The sequence below is a fragment of the Rhinolophus ferrumequinum genome, chromosome 28, assembly GCF_004115265.2.
Source record: "Rhinolophus ferrumequinum isolate MPI-CBG mRhiFer1 chromosome 28, mRhiFer1_v1.p, whole genome shotgun sequence".
Classification (NCBI taxonomy): domain Eukaryota; kingdom Metazoa; phylum Chordata; class Mammalia; order Chiroptera; family Rhinolophidae; genus Rhinolophus; species Rhinolophus ferrumequinum.
In genome coordinates, this window is record NC_046311.1 from 351,184 (window position 1) to 368,685 (window position 17,502).

The 17,502-nt window shown below is 47.9% G+C and overlaps 1 protein-coding gene and 1 long non-coding RNA gene across 2 annotated transcripts in view; both read right to left on the reverse strand.

Annotated features, from left to right (window-relative positions):
* Nucleotides 1–339: 339 nt before the first annotated feature.
* On the reverse strand, nucleotides 340–6,430 carry LOC117018753 (uncharacterized). The gene is made up of 3 exons (XR_004422306.1): nucleotides 5,570–6,430; nucleotides 4,827–4,968; nucleotides 340–1,656 (listed from the first exon to the last, which is right to left on the reverse strand). It is a non-coding gene; the product is annotated as an uncharacterized LOC117018753 (long non-coding RNA).
* A 2,516-nt stretch (nucleotides 6,431–8,946) lies between these two features.
* TMEM266 (transmembrane protein 266) overlaps nucleotides 8,947–17,502 on the reverse strand; it is a 60,908-nt gene continuing 52,352 nt past the window's right edge. The window contains 4 exon segments of the mRNA XM_033099956.1: nucleotides 8,947–9,527; nucleotides 9,529–9,588; nucleotides 9,590–9,690; nucleotides 9,692–10,316. Coding sequence (XP_032955847.1) covers nucleotides 9,380–9,527; nucleotides 9,529–9,588; nucleotides 9,590–9,690; nucleotides 9,692–10,316 — 934 coding nt within the window. The 3' untranslated portion in view covers nucleotides 8,947–9,379.

Sequence of the window (17,502 nt, forward strand, 5' to 3'; positions counted from 1 at the left end):
AGCTTTCATCTCCAGTTTCATCTCTAGCTTTCATTTCGAGTTTCATCTCATTTCCAGTTTCATCTCCAGCTTTCATTTCAAGTTTCTCATCTCTAGCATCTCCTTTTTCGATCTTAGTTGTGGGGGCACAGCTCAGTTCCAATATGTTGTCAATAGGTTATTTTCGTCAGTTTCAGAGGGGCCCAGAGTCAAACCTAGCTTCGCTCCAACAAATTGAGCCACTGGGAGGAAGCCACTGGGAGGAAGGGAGGGAGCTGGGGAGCCGGAGCCACCCGGGAGCCCAGGAACTGGGCCACCCGGGAGCTTCGGGCAGCTCAGCAAGGGAAGGTGCCGTGTTCAATTTTAGTCGCAGGGGGCACACACAATACGCCCCCTACTGGATTGAACCCGACATCCTTGTGGTTAGAGCTCTCTCTCTAACCACTTGAGCCATCCGGGAGCTCAGCTCAAGGTGCTGTGTTCAGGGGGCACAGCACACAAACCATCTCCTGCGGGAGTCGAACCAGCAATATTGTGGTTGAGAGCCCGCGCTCTAACCGACTGAGCCACCCGGCCGCTCGGAAGCTCACACCTCAAGGTGCGGTTTTCAATCTTAGATGCAGGGGGCGCGCGGTACAAAAACTATCTCCTGCGGGAGTCGAACCAACAACCTTGTGGTTGAGAGCCCGCGCTCTAACCGACTGAGCCACTCAGGAGCTCTGCATCAGTGCACCTCAAAGTGCTGTGTTCAATCTTAGTTGCAGCCAAATGAGCCCTCCGAACGCCTGGGAGTCAGCTGCAGCTCGTTGTCTTCATTCTAGTTGCGGAGGGTGCAGCTCGCTGGCCTATGTGGAAAGCGAACCGGCAGCCCTGTGGCCCAGAGCTTGGGCTCTCACCAACTGAGCCACCTGACTGCCCTGCCCCTCCATTATTTTTAATTCAATCTTTCCATCAATATTAAAAAAATAACAAACACACTAGGGATAAGAAATCTCCATTATTATTAGAGGCTTAACTTTATTAGATGTGGAAGAGACTTTTTGGAAGTCACTGACTGAAATGAGATGCTAGAGTAGTTTTTAAAAGGCGGGGAAGAAGAATAAAGGAGTCTTTTGCATAAAAAGGGTAAAATCTGAGTATGTTCAAAGCAAATGGGAATAAGTCAGTAAAGAGAGACAGGAGGGGGATATTGGGAAAAATATTGTATAGTGATTGCAGAGGGTCCCTGGAACAGTGAGAAGAGGTGGGACCCAAGGCACAAGTAGCAGATGACGCTTGTCTGGGAGAAGGGGCTGGTTTTGTGGCTGGAATGAGGCAATTCACGTCAGATGGTTCTTATTTCTCTGTCCAGGAGGGGACGTCCCCTGCTGAGAATGGGGAAGGATCATGGAGAGAGAAGTTCAAGGACTGAAGAGCCCAGAGAAAGTTTGAGAAAGTCCTGTAGAGAGTGAGTGAGATGACAGCAGATGTGAAGGATTGCTTGACGCAGAAGCTCGTCCAGCAGGGTGATGTGGTCAGTTACAGCTGTTTCATTGCAGTAGCATTTCCATTACACGTGTGAGGTGCTGAGGAGACTGTTACGATCGCGGCCATTCTGTTTTCAGAGAACTTTATGTGGTGAGATAACTATCATCATGGTGGCGGTGAAAGCAAAGCTTGCTGAGGCCATTTGCCATCCTGTGGGTACAGGGATGGGAACAAACATGAGTCACTAACTGGGCGACCGTCCGAAGATGTGAAGGGAGGACACTGCCTAGGTCTGGTGACACTTTCATTTTCAAAAGCAAGTGAGGAAGTCACAGATACCCTTGACCTTGATGTATGTATTAAATCTGCTTATTTTTCTCTTGCTAATCTGTCTCACGTCTATTTGATTATTAGAGCAGCCAAAAGAATCTTGAGGGTACAGGAAAGTTTCTTCCTCCCCCAACTTAGCAAGTAACCAGATATTTAATAAAACGTGAACTTTGGGAATATATATATATCTACATCATTGCATCGTGCAATAAGATTCAACAATTTACCTTATTCTCAGGACCAAAAGACCAGATCAACGAAATAAGGAACAATCAACCATTTTAACTTCTGGATGTGAAACTTATATTGAAGTTTCAAAGGCGGGAATGAAGAGGAACAAAACTTTTGCCTTTGGGAATATTGATTTTAAGCTGGTTGTTAAGAAACAAAAGACTCATAAAGAACCTTTGACCCTCCCCCTTTCCTGCCTAACAGATTCAGATGGAAAGACCTGGTTTAGGAAGGGGACCTTGGCATAAACTCCTTAGCATAAGGTGGGAAGACACCCAGTGGAGACTGCTGGCCACCCTTCCCCCGTGTCCCATTATTTTTCGGATTGCCTAACAATTTAGCTTCTGTGAGTGTGACACTCTTCCTAGATTACCTGCAAAGCACCCAATCTGACCTCACTGTCCTTGGAATTTTTACGCGTCTGTGAATTCCCGATGCACATATGTTAAAATTCAGTTTTATCTTATTAATCTGATTCCGTTAATTTGATGATTAGTTCAGCTAGAAGCAGGGCCACTGGGAGAACAGGGGGAGGAAAGGAAGGAAGATGTGAGGGGAAACAAAAGAAAAGAGACATCATTCCTAAGAAAAGGTGCAGCTACAGCTCACTGTAATGGATTACTACCCTGTCAGCATTCCAGTCAGGGAAAACTCTCCACAGCTTGTGTCCCCTGGACAGTTCCTACAAGGCAATCCCTCCTCCAGTGGGAAGGAGTCGTCAACAGACACACCCTGGCAACGCCCGGGATCACCTGTCACTCCACCCCTGAATATTTCACACCCTCATTAAAATACAATCCTAAATTATCTTTGTTTGGCCGCAGTCACTTTCCTATTGTGCCTGTCCACACCTGCATTTCGGGAATATATTTCTCTTAATAAATCCTCGGCTTGCTTTCCTTTGTTCACGAGGCGCTGTTCCTACATCCTGGAATGCCTTCCTGTCATGGCTCACACTGGCTCTCCGATAACACACTTACAAGGTGAGAGCAAAAGAATTAATGTCCAAAGCCCTCACAGGATTGGAGAGCCTGCAAGGAGAATCACTAGCTCCTGGAAACCTCTGCAGCTGGGAGCTCAAGGGCGTCTGCCGACAGAGGTAAGCGGTTTTTCCGTTTTTCCTGTCATCCTTCCCAGTCTATTTCCGTGGGGTTTGGGAGAATTTAGAAGTGCAGCGTGTCCTTTTCCTCTCTTCTACATGTAGATTGGCAGGAAAAAAAAAATACTTTTGAAGCTAGTTTCTCGGGAGTAGCGACTCACAGCTTTTCGTTATTGAATCTTTTCTCCCAGAGGTGGTCATTTTTTGTATCTATGTCTCTTGTGCTGTTTTGCATGACAAGGAAATACCACAGGGACAGAAAGCCTTTGGCTTCCTTGGTTCAGCTGAGAAAAGGCTAATTGGTTTGAGTAGCTGTCATGCAGGGACTCTGGTCCCGCTACCCGCAGAAGAACACAGGACATACTGAGGCCAAAATGGATCACCCACGGAGCCATACATAGGGGAGTCATACCACTATAGTCTCGCTGGCGGCTGGGTTGGAGACACAGGAAGCAGGAGCCACACCATCTGCAATCCGCCGTCCGCATCTCTGCCAACCAACCAACTCCTTGCTAACTGCAACCTGCCGTCCGCTTCTCTGCCAACCAACCAACAACCAACTCCTTAGCGTAGCCACGGCAGTGATATTAGTGGCTAATGGCTCACTGATTACAGCTGATGGCCACCTAATAACCGAGCCAGCACCTTTCCACGTGAGGCCGAGAGCCTGGAAACTGCTCTCCAGGACTCTGTCCCCACAGTAGCTATTAAAATCCTACTATCAGTGGCCAGACTATGGATCCTTTGCATTGGAAAAACTTCTACATTGGAAAATGTGTTAGAGAACCCTCATTGACAAACTGCTGTTTTATTGGAACCTAGAGAAAGACCACATGTTTAACACAAAGGGATACAAGGAAATTTAACTCTTCTTAATCTTTTGAATTAGTTCTTCAGCTTCTTGTGTCTTATAGATGCTAATATCAACATTAGGTATAAAAAAGGCAGAAGGGAAAATCAAGAGCTGTGTAAATTTTATAGAGATACAAGATTATGAGAATTGGTATGTTGAAACAGGTTTTAAAGGATTTAAAAACCGATCAGAAACTTGACAAAAATGGAAGCTGATTTTTCAGTCTGACAGAAATGAGAAAGTCTTAGTATGTACCCTGTGCCCTCTGCCAAGTAGATCAGAAATGTAAGCACAACCCACAGCTGCCCCGAGCCTGCTGAGCTAAACACAGGGAAAAAAATTGGAAAAGGGGCACTTTTAAAAACACAGGCCTCCCTTGTCCAGCCTGGCTCCCCTTTTCCCGACCTACCTCCTTAAAATTTGTGAAAGACAAATAAAACCCTGAGCACAAGCCCCTTAGCAGTAGACAGACTCCAACCAGGAGCCTAACAAAACTTTACCTGCCACATGTGTTCAACTTTTCCTGAATTACCTGTAAATCTCCTATTTTTACATTTAAGACCTAATAGCCCACTCCTACCCTTGTCAAAATGTTATATTTACCTGATTTTTCCTGACTGTCTTTGGAAATGAAATTTTTCTGTGAATTCTAGGTGTTCATATATTACAGTTCCTGGTCTGTGTCTGCAGGATTGAAGTTAGAAAAGGTGCGAGTCCTTTTTCTCTTTCCTGAATTTAGATCGGCAGAATTAGTGGGTTTGGGCCTGGCAGAGCCGCACATTTTGTGGGCGACCTGAGACACCCTGTCCCTCCTCCTCCCCCATCCTGAGCACCTGTGTGGCGAAGGCCGGTGCTTTCTCTCCTTACCTTTGTGACCCTCCGGCTCTGCGAAGGCGGCGTCCCCTGCACTCCGTGTGGAGAGGCCTCTGCGTCCTGGCTTGAGCCGTAAAGAGGCTGGTTGGTGTGTCTCACCATTTACACCTCACTGTCCACGTCCGGACCACGGGCTCTTGGAATGGGAAACACTTTTGTTTATCCCAACAGACACGCCCTCTCGCGACGTGGCGGCAGCCATGTTTTGTTTACCCGAGACGCCTCGCTCTCGGCACCTGGTGGTGGCCATGTTTATCTTGAGAACCCCTGCTCTCGCGAGATTCTGGCGGCCATAGTGAGGGTTAGTGTTGGGGTCAGGAGTCAAAGGTCAAGCGTATCTTTGGCGTCTAAGGAATTCATAGGTACCTATTTCTTCATACAACAGAATGGAAAAATGTGAACACCGGTTGAATATTGACTGTAGCTCCACCAGCATTCATTAATCTATTATCTCAACTATTCTGTATGTTGGATGCTTGGAGGAAAAGTGTGTTCTGAGTTTATCATCTCTACACAACTTTCAGCGGGTTGCTGAATAGAGCTCATTGGATGTTCATAAGTTAGTAAGTTATGTCTAATAATATTCATAAATGGTTGCTGCCCAATATTCAATGGCAAGAGTGCAGCACACAAAGCATTTTTCTTTTCTAAAGTGAGAAAATGTAACTTAGGGGATAGTGTGTGACTGTTCTTCACCATCTGTGTATCTCTGATGTGATATAAAATGAAGTCCATACCTCCCTCCGAAGAGTTGTAGCATCAAAATATTCTTGTTGGAGATTCTGAGACTCAGACCTCTCAGCAGTGAGGAGAGATGCAGGCCCTCTTTTCCTTCTTCCCAGTCAGCTTTCCATGGACGAGCTGTTCATCACACCCCCATCGGTCGAGTTCCTACTGATCCCCCTAAAATCTAGGGCTGACATTGTTCCATGTTTGCGTTTTTCAGATTTTTCATAGAAACTTTAAAATGTGTCTCTCCAGGAGTGATTTTAGCTAATTCATGCTGATAAAATGTGTGATCATAAAAACTATTTTTCAGGATCTTGTTGAACATTTTCCAAAATACTTCTGTACCAATAAGTGCATGAAACTGTTACGGCCATCAAGGTTATTACGACAAGGTCTTCACAGTTCTCAGCATGCATCGCCTTGCTTTTTAGTTTTATTTTAAAATAATGTACTCTTGTGATTAAACGGTGACATGCTAAAGGCGCAACAATCAGACTCTAGAGATAAGAATAAAGAGGTTAAACATCAAGTCTTACCTCTATTATTTCTAAACTCAACTCTAGTCCCTGTAAAAATTCTGCGAGTGTTGTTCTGTAAACACTAGAGTTCAAAGTGGGGTGTGGGTGTGAATGTTTGTTCTTGATATGGATTATCATTTTTATGTTAGTGAATAACTATTACATACTCAACTGGATTCTAAGTCCTCTTTATGATTTGTTTGAATTATTAAAAGTGTTAGAATCTGGTAGGAGGCTGTATGTCATTTTGTGTATATTTTCCTCTTTACATGTAAGTAAGCTAAAAAGAGAAACCTCAAGGTGCGGTGTTCAATCTTAGATGCAGGAGGAGCGTGGTACAAAAACCATCACTAGCGGAACAGGCAACACTGTGGTTGAGAGCTCGCGCTCTAACCACTTGAGCCACCCAGGAGCTCGGCTGCAGCTCAGCCCAAGGTGCTGTGTTCAACCTTAGTCGCAGGTGGCGCGGCACAAAAAACCATCAGCAGCTCGACACGTTACACAGGTTTAAGTCCTGCCTGGGCAGTGCCTCCCCCTCCTGCTGCCCTAATGGCTTCCTCTGGGCTCTGGCACTCGCTCTGCTGCCCAGGGGCACGGTCAAGGACGAGAGGGGCACGAGGAGAGGCTGCCGAGGCTGTGGCCAGACCCTCAGGAAGGTCAGCTGAGTGACAAGCTGACAGCCTGGAGCACAACTGCAGAAGTTACAGGAGTTCACAGGACGAGGAAAAGGGCTCTGAAGGGATGGAAGGTGACCAGTGGTGTCCAAGGGAAGTGCACAGGGGCCAGCCAGGCCCCTTCATGCGCTGGCCTGAGGCTGACGAGTGGAGCCCTTTTTGATTTGTGTCACAGTCATTTGTCGTGAGTCAGCTGTTGGAGTTGTGTCGCTGGCATCCCCACCTTGTCTCAGTGATGTGAGAGGAGAGGAGCGAAGTGATGCTCGGTGTTCGAGCCATAGAGCCTTGATTGTCAGAGTGCACGGTCATCAGGTCCAGCCCCAGTGCAGCTGAGGATACTGAGGCCCAGAGTGACGTGTCTGAGGCCCCAGGGCGAGGACCACCCTCAGCAGAGGGACGCTCAGGTCTGGTCCACGGCCGCGCGCACTGACCCCTCGCCCTCAGCCCTGGTGGACGGACAGGACAGATGACACTGTCCTGGCTCAGGGAGGACCCCCTCCCCGGTGGCAGGCACGGGTCTGTGTCCCTCTGGCTCTCTTCCGTCGTGCCTGCCAGACAGCCCCAGGCAGCTGCGTGCTTCTTGTGTCCTGGCCCCTCGTGGCCATTGTGCCATCAGCGGTGTGGTGCTTGCCCAGGGCACCGTGGTCTGCACGGCTCCGGGACGGTACATGGTGCTGAGGTCCCTGTCTAACAGCTGAGGAAGCAGCAGTCCTAGTTCCGGGCACCTTCTCCAGATGTGCTGAGCGTGGGCGGGCGCCGCAGGCCCCAGCCGTCGGTTATCCATGAGGATGGCTTCTCTCTCCCTCAGGACATTCTCCAAGGGCTTTCCCTGCAGTGTGTCATTTGCTGTCCCCGCAACCGTCACGAAGGTGGGGGACCACAAATGTCCAAGCTGTGTGCAGGCACCGGGGCAGCAACCCTTGTGCACAGTAGCAGTCAGGCTGGGGACGGGAAGTCGCACCAGCAGGACAGCTGTCTTGCAGTTGAGGGTCACGGAGGGGACAAACACTGCCACGCTGCAGAGAATTCCGTGCCACCCGCCTCTCATGTGCAGGGTTTGAGACTTGGTCTTTGGAAAGCCAGGGTCGAAGGCATTCCCCAGGGCTGGCTGGGGAGGGGCCGGTGGTGTCACTCAGGACAGGAGGACCATGTGCCAGGCTTGCAGCCCAGCTCTCTTGGGGTTGGCCTTGTCTGAGCCGTGTCCTTGCTGCCAGGTTGGCATGTCAGGGTGGCACCTTGGCCACAGGAGTGGCCGAGGCCAAGCAAGCAGGATGGCCCAGCAACAGTGACTACCTGGGGCTGGGGAGGCCTGAGTTCTGGCTGCCCTCATGTCTCCAGGTTTAATTCCAGGATGGAATGGAATGCAGACCTGTGTTTGAATCCTGCCACTAGTGGACTAATTAGCAGTGTGCCCTCAGGCATGATTTTTCTTCTCAGGCGTGGAAAGCAGCGCCTTCTCTGCAGGGCCAGAGAAGCCCCAGAGGGGGCTTAGTCGGGTGGATGAGCAAGGGGCAGCCATGGAAACCGAGGCTTCTTACTCTCACGCCGTGCACTGCAGGTCTCAAGGTAAGTGTGACTGTAAAGCTGTGACAGTGGGCTGCCCTTGAAGAGGCGGGGACATGGCCCTTGGTGGCGTTCTCCCCAGTCTGACACATGTTCTGCCCGTTCCAGTGTGAAGGCAGATTTTCAGCTCGCAGCGGTGTGAAAGTCTGGAGAGAACGCAGCTCGTAGAACTGGGGCTGTTTGCCGTCAAGCCCACAGACCGCTAATCCAGGGCCATGTGTGACCAAAGCTGAGAGTGACCATTTTGCTTCCCAAAGCTCTGCCGCCTGGGCGCACACTGCCAGGGGCCTCTCGTTAATGTTCGGCATTAAGAGTTTCAGACTGCTCTCTGAGCCTCGGGCTTTTCACCTGTGAAATGGAGTTAGTCACACCCACCTGACAGGGTCCTGGGGAGGATTAAAGGAGCCTCAGTGGAGTGCTGAGAGCTCTAATTTTGCCGTTAGTGAGCCAGAATGCCTCAGATGACACCTCAAAGATGGGTCGGTCGGACACAGAGGGCTTTAACTCTTTTGACAACTGCTGGTGTCCCTTTCAGCCAAGTGTCCCAGGTGACCCATCAGGGCAATGCCAGCCAGGCACTGCACACTCTTCAGTAAGCCCTCAACCGAAGGAAGACACCTGCCAACTAAGTCTGAGTGCAGTTGGTTTTTATTAAGCTGAGATTGGACAATGGCTGTTCCCTCCTCCCCCTACTCCTTCACATACTGTGAAGGTGACAAGATTTATCCTGAAAAGATGCAGAAATGCTCATGCAGAAATGAGCTGGGAGTGGAAGCGGCTCAGATGGTGGGTGTGTGGGTTGCACCCGGGATTCCTGGGAGGGGCTCACAGTGCTGTTCCCGACAGTCCAGGGAATGAAGGCCACGGCGGAGCCTGGACTCTACCCTGCTCAGGCTGGTGTTGTGTAACAGTGGTTTGGGAAACCCCAGCCACGCGCACCAGTCTGATCGGGCCCAGAGGGAGACCTGGCTCTGGGCTCCCTGGCCTGGTGTCCCGCCCTTCGGCGCAGGTAGCATCATGACAGAGGCAGTTGCGTGTGACCCCGGGACTCTGTGCCCTCATCTCACAAGGAGGCCTCAGGAACCCTGTGCAGTGTCTGCTGTCTGTGATCCGCATCGCATACCTGAATTCCTGTGGGCACAGCAGGTGGGGAGGGGGGGCCAGGCTTCATCTGAAGGACAGTGAAGCCGTCCTGGTTTGTCTGGCTGAATACTTACGCCGCGTTCCAACTCGTGGCTGCTTTGGGCACAGCCTGTTGGGTGAGGCAGAGGGGGCTGGTTTGGCGTCTTGTGACAGGGGACACAGCAGGTCCTGGGCCGTGGCTTCCATGATCTGCCGCTGGGGTGGTGGCAGTGGTGAGGGGCTGGCTGGAGGACGTGTCCTCGCGGGTGGTGCTGTAGTCTGTGGAGGAGCACAGAGTCTGGCTGCTGTCACTCTGGGCCTGGGTGACAGGGCTGGGAGTGGAGTGGGAGCTGGTACCAAGCTTCACGGCCACGTCCACTGAGCAGCCCTCAGAGGTGAGGTGGGGCTGGTGGATGTCTATGGCAGCTGTGGTGACCACACAGGTCGCGGGTTCTGGGACTCTGGTGCCTGCAACAAAGGAGGGGAGCTGGTCAGATGTGGCAGGCAGTGTGTGGGAGGGGGTGTGCTCAGGTGGGAGCACGGCCGCACAAGGGGTGTCTGGAAGAAAACAGGGGAAAATAAGCAGCACTGCGCATGGGAGTTGTTTTGTGTGATGACGTTTGATTTTGTCAATATACAGGCGTAGGGATGCTGAGCACGTGGTCACCTCTACAGGAGGCGGCAAGTTGGGTGTTCTGGGAGTATAGGGGCACTCTGGGGGGGTGGCGATTAGGAATAGAGGCCGAAGTCTGAGTCTGGCTTTTTTCACTGTGTTAGTATGAGAAACAGGGGTGCTGAGCCCAGGGTAGGGGGACATGTGCATTGCAGCAGAAAGGGGTCTCCTGCGGGTGGGTGCATTGAATCCCCACAAACAGTGCCTATCAGTGTAATAAATCTAGGAAACTAGTCTGCATCAGTCACTGCTTGGTTTTGTGTTCTGGGTTTTGGGGGAGTACAAGGGGGGCTGGATGGGGAGGAAGGGCGGGCACTCTACATTGGAATGGTTGTGGTTTTCGTTCAATAAGAGTGAGGAATGCCACGGCTAGGAGGATGATTAGCAGTAGGAGGTTAATTATAAACATATTGATAGAGGAGTTGAACCTCTGGCTATAAAAGTTTAAGTTTTACGCAATTACCGGGCTCTGCCACTCTAACGGGCCCTGTTTCTTGTGCAGGGTTATTTGTGGTTACTAGATTGAGATTAAATCATCTATTAGCTTGAAGGCGCTTTGGTGAAGTGGGCCTTGCTTCTCTTGTCCTTTCGTACTGGGAGAGGCCTAGAGCAGATAGAAACCGACCTAGTTTACTCCGGTCTGAACTCAGATCACGTAAGACTTTAATCGTTGAACAAACGAACTGTTAATAGCGGCTGCACCATTGGGATGTCCTGATCCAACATCGAGGTCGTAAACCCTAACTGTGGATATGAACTCTTAAATAGGATTGCGCTGTTATCCCTAGGGTAACTTGTTCCGTTGATCAAATTTTGGATCAATTAGTGATGTTGTGTTTTGACTGGTTAGTCTAGATTTTAATCACTCGGAGGTTTCTTTGTGCTCCAAGGTCACCCCGACCTAAATTGCTAATCCGTGATAAAGGGGAGTTGAGTCCTGGGTGGGAGGTAGTTTATCTTTATTGGACTAGTTAATTAAAGCTCCATAGGGTCTTCTCGTCTTGTTATAATATTCCCGCCTCTTCACGGGGAGGTCAATTTCACTGACTGAAAGTAAGAGACAGTAAAACCCTTGTGTGGCCATTCACACAAGTCCCTATTTAGGGAACAAGTGATTATGCTACCTTTGCACGGTCAGGATACCACGGCCGTTGAACAGATGTCACTGGGCAGGCAGTGCCTCTAATACTTAAGATGCTAGAGGTGATGTTTTTGGTAAACAGGCGGGGTTTGTGTTTGCCGAGTTCCTTTTACTTCTTTTAATCTTTCCTTATTGCACTCCTGTGTTGGGTTAACTATTTATGGCTTAGTCTTGGCTTTGGGCTATGCGTGTGTTTGTTGTTAACTATCAGTGGAACATCCGTTCTGATATAGACTTGTGCTGGGAGAATTAGTTCTTGTTACTCATATTAAGTGTTGCTTCTATTTGTTAATAGAATAGTCCAGTTGTGTATATTAGGAGTTAGTTTGTTATCTTGGGGATTAAGGTTGTGGGCTTGTTGAGCTTTAACGCTTTCTTAATTGGTGGCTGCTTTTAGGCCATCTATGGTGTTGGTTATGACTTACTCTCTAATAAAGGTTGTATCCTGTGTCTCGAGGGCTGTACCCCTCTAGACTAACATTTAAACTTACATTGGAATTGTTGGTTTTTCAGGTAAGGTTTAAATTTGAACTAATATTCTGTTCTGGACAACCAGCTATCACCAGGCTCGGTAGGCTTTTCACCTCTAACTACAAATCTTCCCACTATTTTGCCACATAGACGGGTTTGCTCTGTGAAGCTGTTTGTAGGTAGCTCGTCTGGTTTCGGGATAATTAACTTAAGATCTCTTTGCTAATTAGTTAAATCATTATGCAAAAGGTAAAAGGGGTAAGCTTTGCTATTTTACACTTTTAGTTATCTTTCATCGTTCCTTTGCGGTACTTTCTCTACAGCGCCAAGTGAGTTTTCTATCTTCTATACTTTCACGGAAGTAAATGTTTTGATTTAGTTGACTGTGTGGGTTGAATTGAGTTGTGGTTGGGCTAGTACTTGTTCAAAGTGTTCATTGTACGTGAAGTCTCCTGGGTGTAAGCCAGGTGCTTTGGTTTAAGCTACACTTTGATATATCCAAGCGCACTTTCCAGTACGCTTACCTTGTTTCGTCTTATCTCCTCTCATATTACAAGCACGTGGTAATAGGTTTGGGTGGTACCTTTATATTTGAGGAGGGTGACGGGCGGTGTGTGCGTGCTTCATGGCCTAATTCAACTGAGCTCTTTGTTCCTGGTTTACTACTAAATCCAGCTTCTGCCCCCCATTTCATGGGAGCTTTCATATGTGATTTTAAGTGTTCTTTGAGAAGAAAATGTAGCCCATCTCTTCCCAGCCCATAGACTACACCTTGACCTAATGTTTTTATGTTTTATGATTGTGCTTACTACAGTTCCTTTTTCGGGTTTGCTGAGGATGGCGGTATATAAGCTGAGTTGGCAAGGGCTGGTGAGGTCTATCGGGGTTTATCGATTATAGGACAGGTCCTCTAGAGGGGTATAAAGCACCACCAAGTCCTTTGAGTTTTAAGCTGTTGCTAGTAGCACTCTGGCGAATAATGTTGTTGTGCTGATTGTTTAGGTTTAGGGCTAAGCATAGTGGGGTATCTAATCCCAGTTTGGGTCTTAGCTATCGTGTATTCAGAATCTGTAAAGTCACTTTCGTAGTTTATTTTTATTTTAGCTATGGCTTTTTACAGCTTAGCTAGAATTTAACTTTATTTTTTGTACTCTTAAACACGCTTTACGCCGTATTTCTGTTAACTAGGGTTAATCGTGTGTGACCGCGGTGGCTGGCACGAAATTTACCAACCCAAGGAATAGGTATAACTTAGTCAAACTTTCGTTCATGGCTTAATTTTTATCACTGCTGTTTCCCGTGGGGGTGTGGTTAAGCAAGGCGTTATGAGCTACTTTGTAGTGTGCTTGATGCCCGCTCCTTTTAATCACATATGATTAAGAAGGCATTCTCACTGGGGTGCGGATACTTGCACGTGTAGTTTTACCTAGAACTAACAGAAAGGCCAGGACCAAGCCTATGTGTTTATGGAGTACTAGTACTCATCTAGGCATTTTCAGTGCCTTGCTTTGGTCGGTTAAGCTACATGAACAGGATGAATTTGATTTGAGGGTGGGCACTGAAATTTATAGTTATATTTGGTTTGATGGGGGTGGATCTCAGATCTAGGGGGATGGATGTGTAAGGAAAATTGAATCATTAAAGTAGCAGGTTTGTATCAAGTGGTGGGGAGAGCTAAGTTAAATCGCTGGGGCCTATGAGTTTGTTGATGTTCATTTGACTGTCAGTGGAGGCTTGGTCTCAGTTGTGCACTTGTTCTTGTTTTTGGGGTTTGGCAAGATGTTGATAGTTGCATGTGATGCTAGGATTTAACGGGGGGTAGGGGGGTTTGGTGAGCCTATCTTCTTAGTGGGAGTTGGTGCGCGTGCGTATGCGTTGCGTATGCGTTGCATATCCGTTGCGTATAAATCGTTATATATGCGTTGCGTATAAATTGTTATAATCATTGACTGGATTACACCCCGGTAAGGTTCATCCTGGCAGCCACATCATCTTAGTTTGCGTGTTGGTATTTCTTCTCCGTGTTCGATTGACTGTTATGTCCTATACCATTCATTCCATTCACCCTTTGATTTTGATGCGCTTCCAAGCATGGTTCAATTCGAGCTCAGCTACAAGTTATTTGACTGTGTTAAGGCCTCTGACGGCCATAGGTGAGTCCAAGCATACCCCCAAAAATTAAAGATACCAAAGGCATGACACCAGTTATGTGTCGGCATGGGCTGATTAGTCACTAACCTATCGAGATGTCTTATTTAAGAGGAAAGAATAGGCGATTTTAGGTGAGATGGCCCTGAAGAAAGAACCAGATGTTGTTTACACCCCTAGTCTAGAAACCCCCACAGCTCATGGTCCCAGGGCGAGAAGAGGGATCCTTCTCGCAAGGGTTGCTGGTTTCACGTGAGTTGGTAGTCAAGAAATAACCCATTGGAGGTGATATGCGTGTTGTCTGGAATTGATTTGACTTAATAAGGTATGTATGATCAACCATTCTATGTACTATGTGAAATTAAACATTAGCTTTGGTCGTGGATATTAGTATTGATGATAGTGTTATGTACGATTCCAATTAATGTACTATGCAATATCTTAATCATCCTGTACTTGCTTGTGTGCATGGGGTAAATAATTTAATGTACGATTATACATGGCATGTACTGTATAATGTATGTCCCAATTAACAATGCACAAACTACACAGGAGTGGGTGGTGGTGGGTTAATACTGGGGTACTACAGAGAGTTGGTATAATTCCATTCATATGTGGGTTCAAGGAATAGTTTAAGTAGAATTTCAGCTTTGGGTGCTGATGGTGGAACTTGGAGTTTCTTCCTTGAGTCTGGGGGGGAGTGTTGTTCCCTTTTTCTGGTTTACAAGGCCAGGGTAATGCAATATACTACACAGACTCTTCATTTTAATAGATGGTTTTCTGTGATGCTTGCAAGTGGTATTAGGACTAGAATAATTAGGAAATACAAGATGGAGGCTAGTTGTCCGATGATGATGAATGGGTATTCGACAGTTTGGCCTCCAATTCAGGTTAGTGTTAGGAGGTCTGCTACCAGGAGTCAGAATAGGCATCGGCTTAGGGGTCGGAATGCCATGCTGTGTTGTTTTGATGTGTGTAGTAGTGGGATAGCAGCTAGAATGAGGATGGTTAGGACTAGGGCTACTATTCCACCAAGTTTGTTTGGGATTGAGCGTAGGATTGCGTAGGCGAATAGAAAGTGTCATTCTGGTTTAATGTGGGGCGGGGTGTTCAGTGGGTTGGCTGGGGTGTAGTTATCTGGGTTGCCTAGTAGGTCAGGGGCAAACAGGACTAGAGATAGTAGTGCTATGAGTATTAGTACAAGGCCCAGGATGTCTTTAATGGTGTAGCAGGGGTGGAATGGGATTATGTCTGCATCTGATGGGATACCAGTTGGGTTGTTTGACCCTGTTTCGTGAAGGAAGAGTAGGTGAACTATGACTATAGCTGATGTGATGAAAGGTAGTAGGAAATGTAGGGCGAAATATCGAGTGAGTGTGGCTTTGTCAACTGAAAATCCCCCTCAGACTCATTCTACTAGGGTTGTTCCGACATATGGGATAGCTGAGAGGAGGTTTGTGATGACTGTTGCTCCTCAAAAGGATATTTGGCCTCATGGAAGTACATAGCCTATAAATGCTGTGGCTATGACAGTGAAAAGGAGGCTAATTCCAATGTTTCATGTTTCTGAAAATGTATAGGAGCCGTAATAGATTCCTTGTCCCACGTGTAGGAATTGGCAGATAAAGAATATGGAGGCTCCGTTGGCATGGAGGTAGCATAGGACTCAGCGATAGTTGACGTCTCGGCAAATGTGGGTTACAGAGTAGAAGGCTGTGGCGGTGTCTGATGTGTATTGCTAGGAAAAGTCCTGTGAGGATTTGTATGGCTAGGCATACTCCTAGTAGGGATCCGAAGTTTCATTAGGAGGAAATACTTGATGGGGCGGGTAGGTCGACGAATGAGTCGTTGATAATTTTGAATAGTGGGTGGGACTTACGAATGTTGGTCATTGCTGTTCTTATAGTTGAAATACAACGGTGATTTTTCATGTCATTGGTTGTGGTTAGATTCCATGTGAGAATAATGACGACATATATTGTATTCATTTTAAGTACTATTTTCGTTGTTACTTTTGTTGGTTTTTCTTCTAAGCCATCATCCATTTACAGAGGGGTTGGATTGATTGTGAGTGGTGGGGTTGGGTGTGATATTGTGTAAGTTTTGGTGGGTCTTTTTTAGGGCTAATGGTGTTTTTGATTTATTTAGGTGGAATGTTCGTGGTGTTCGGTTATACTACTGCTATGGCTACGGAGCAGTATCCTGAGGTATGGGTTTCTAATAAGGTTGTATTGGGGGCTTTTGTGTCTGGTTTGGTTGTTGAAGTTATGTTTATTGTATGCGTATTAAATAGTGAGTTGAAAGGTGTGTTTGAGTTAAATGGTATGGGGGATTGGGTTGTTTACAGTATTGAAGATTCTGGGGTATTCAGTAAGGAAGTGATGGGTGTGGCTGCTTTATATAGTTATCCAGGGACACGGGAAAAGGGAAACGGCTGGCTCGAACACTCTCCTCTTCAGACTCCAGTTCCTACAGGTGAGCAAATTCCATTCCATTCCATTCCGCTACACATACCACTTCCGCCATACATGGGCGTCCACTTCAGCTACACATATACCACTTCTGCCACATATGGATGCCCACATCTGCCAACTAGGTCTCCCACTTCCGCCACACATACCACTTCCGCCACACTTGGGGGCCCGCCAGCCACACATATACCACTTCCGCCACACATAGACTCCCACATCCGCCAAGTAGGTCTCCCACTCCCCCCACACATACCACTCCCGCCACACACACGGCTTTCACTTTGGCGGTACACAGTGGGTGCCCCCCACTTCTGCCGCACATACCACCTCCACCACATTTCGGCGCATCGCATCGCGTCATCGCATCGCATCATCGCATCATCACATCGCATCATCGCATCATCGCATCATCGCATCATCGCATCGCATCACTCCGCTCCATTCCATTCCATTCCATTCCTGGACGCACTTGCCTAAACCGAAAAACTCCAAAGTTAATCGCCCATGTGTGGTGGAAGTGGCGAGTGTGGCGGAAAAGTGGCATATGGCCAGGTTTCCTTATTACTGACGTGTGTGGTTGGCATGAGGATTCCATTTGCCCTCCCAGGACCACCTTTCTGCTGCAATGTACACAGCCCCCTCCCAGATCCTCCCTACCAGGAGGATTGCCTGGTAGGGAGGAGCCCCAAACCTTGCCTTCGAACTCCCCACCACTCCTCCTCGTAATACACACACACACCGAACAAAAAGGCAGAGTAGGCCTTTTCCTACTCCCCCCACAGTGCTCCTCTAGTCCCAACACACCCATCTTGCCTTCCCTTGTAGGCACCCCCCCAGTGTACTCCCCCAAAACCCACAACAGAAAAACAAGCAGTGACTGATGCAGACACTGGTTTCCTAGGTTTATTACACTGACGGGCGCTGTGTGTGGGGATTCAATGTACCCACCCACAGGAGACCGACCCCTTTCTGCTGCAATGCACATGTCCCCCTTCCTCACATATCCTCCCTACCCTGACACAGCACCCCCAAACCTTGCCTTGGAGCACCTCAGCACCCTTTTGCAGCAACCCTCCTTCAAATAATCAAAAACTAAACTAAAAGCCTAGCTCTCAAGCCTCTGTTTGTAATCTCCCCCTCTAGTCCCCTGAAACCTGACG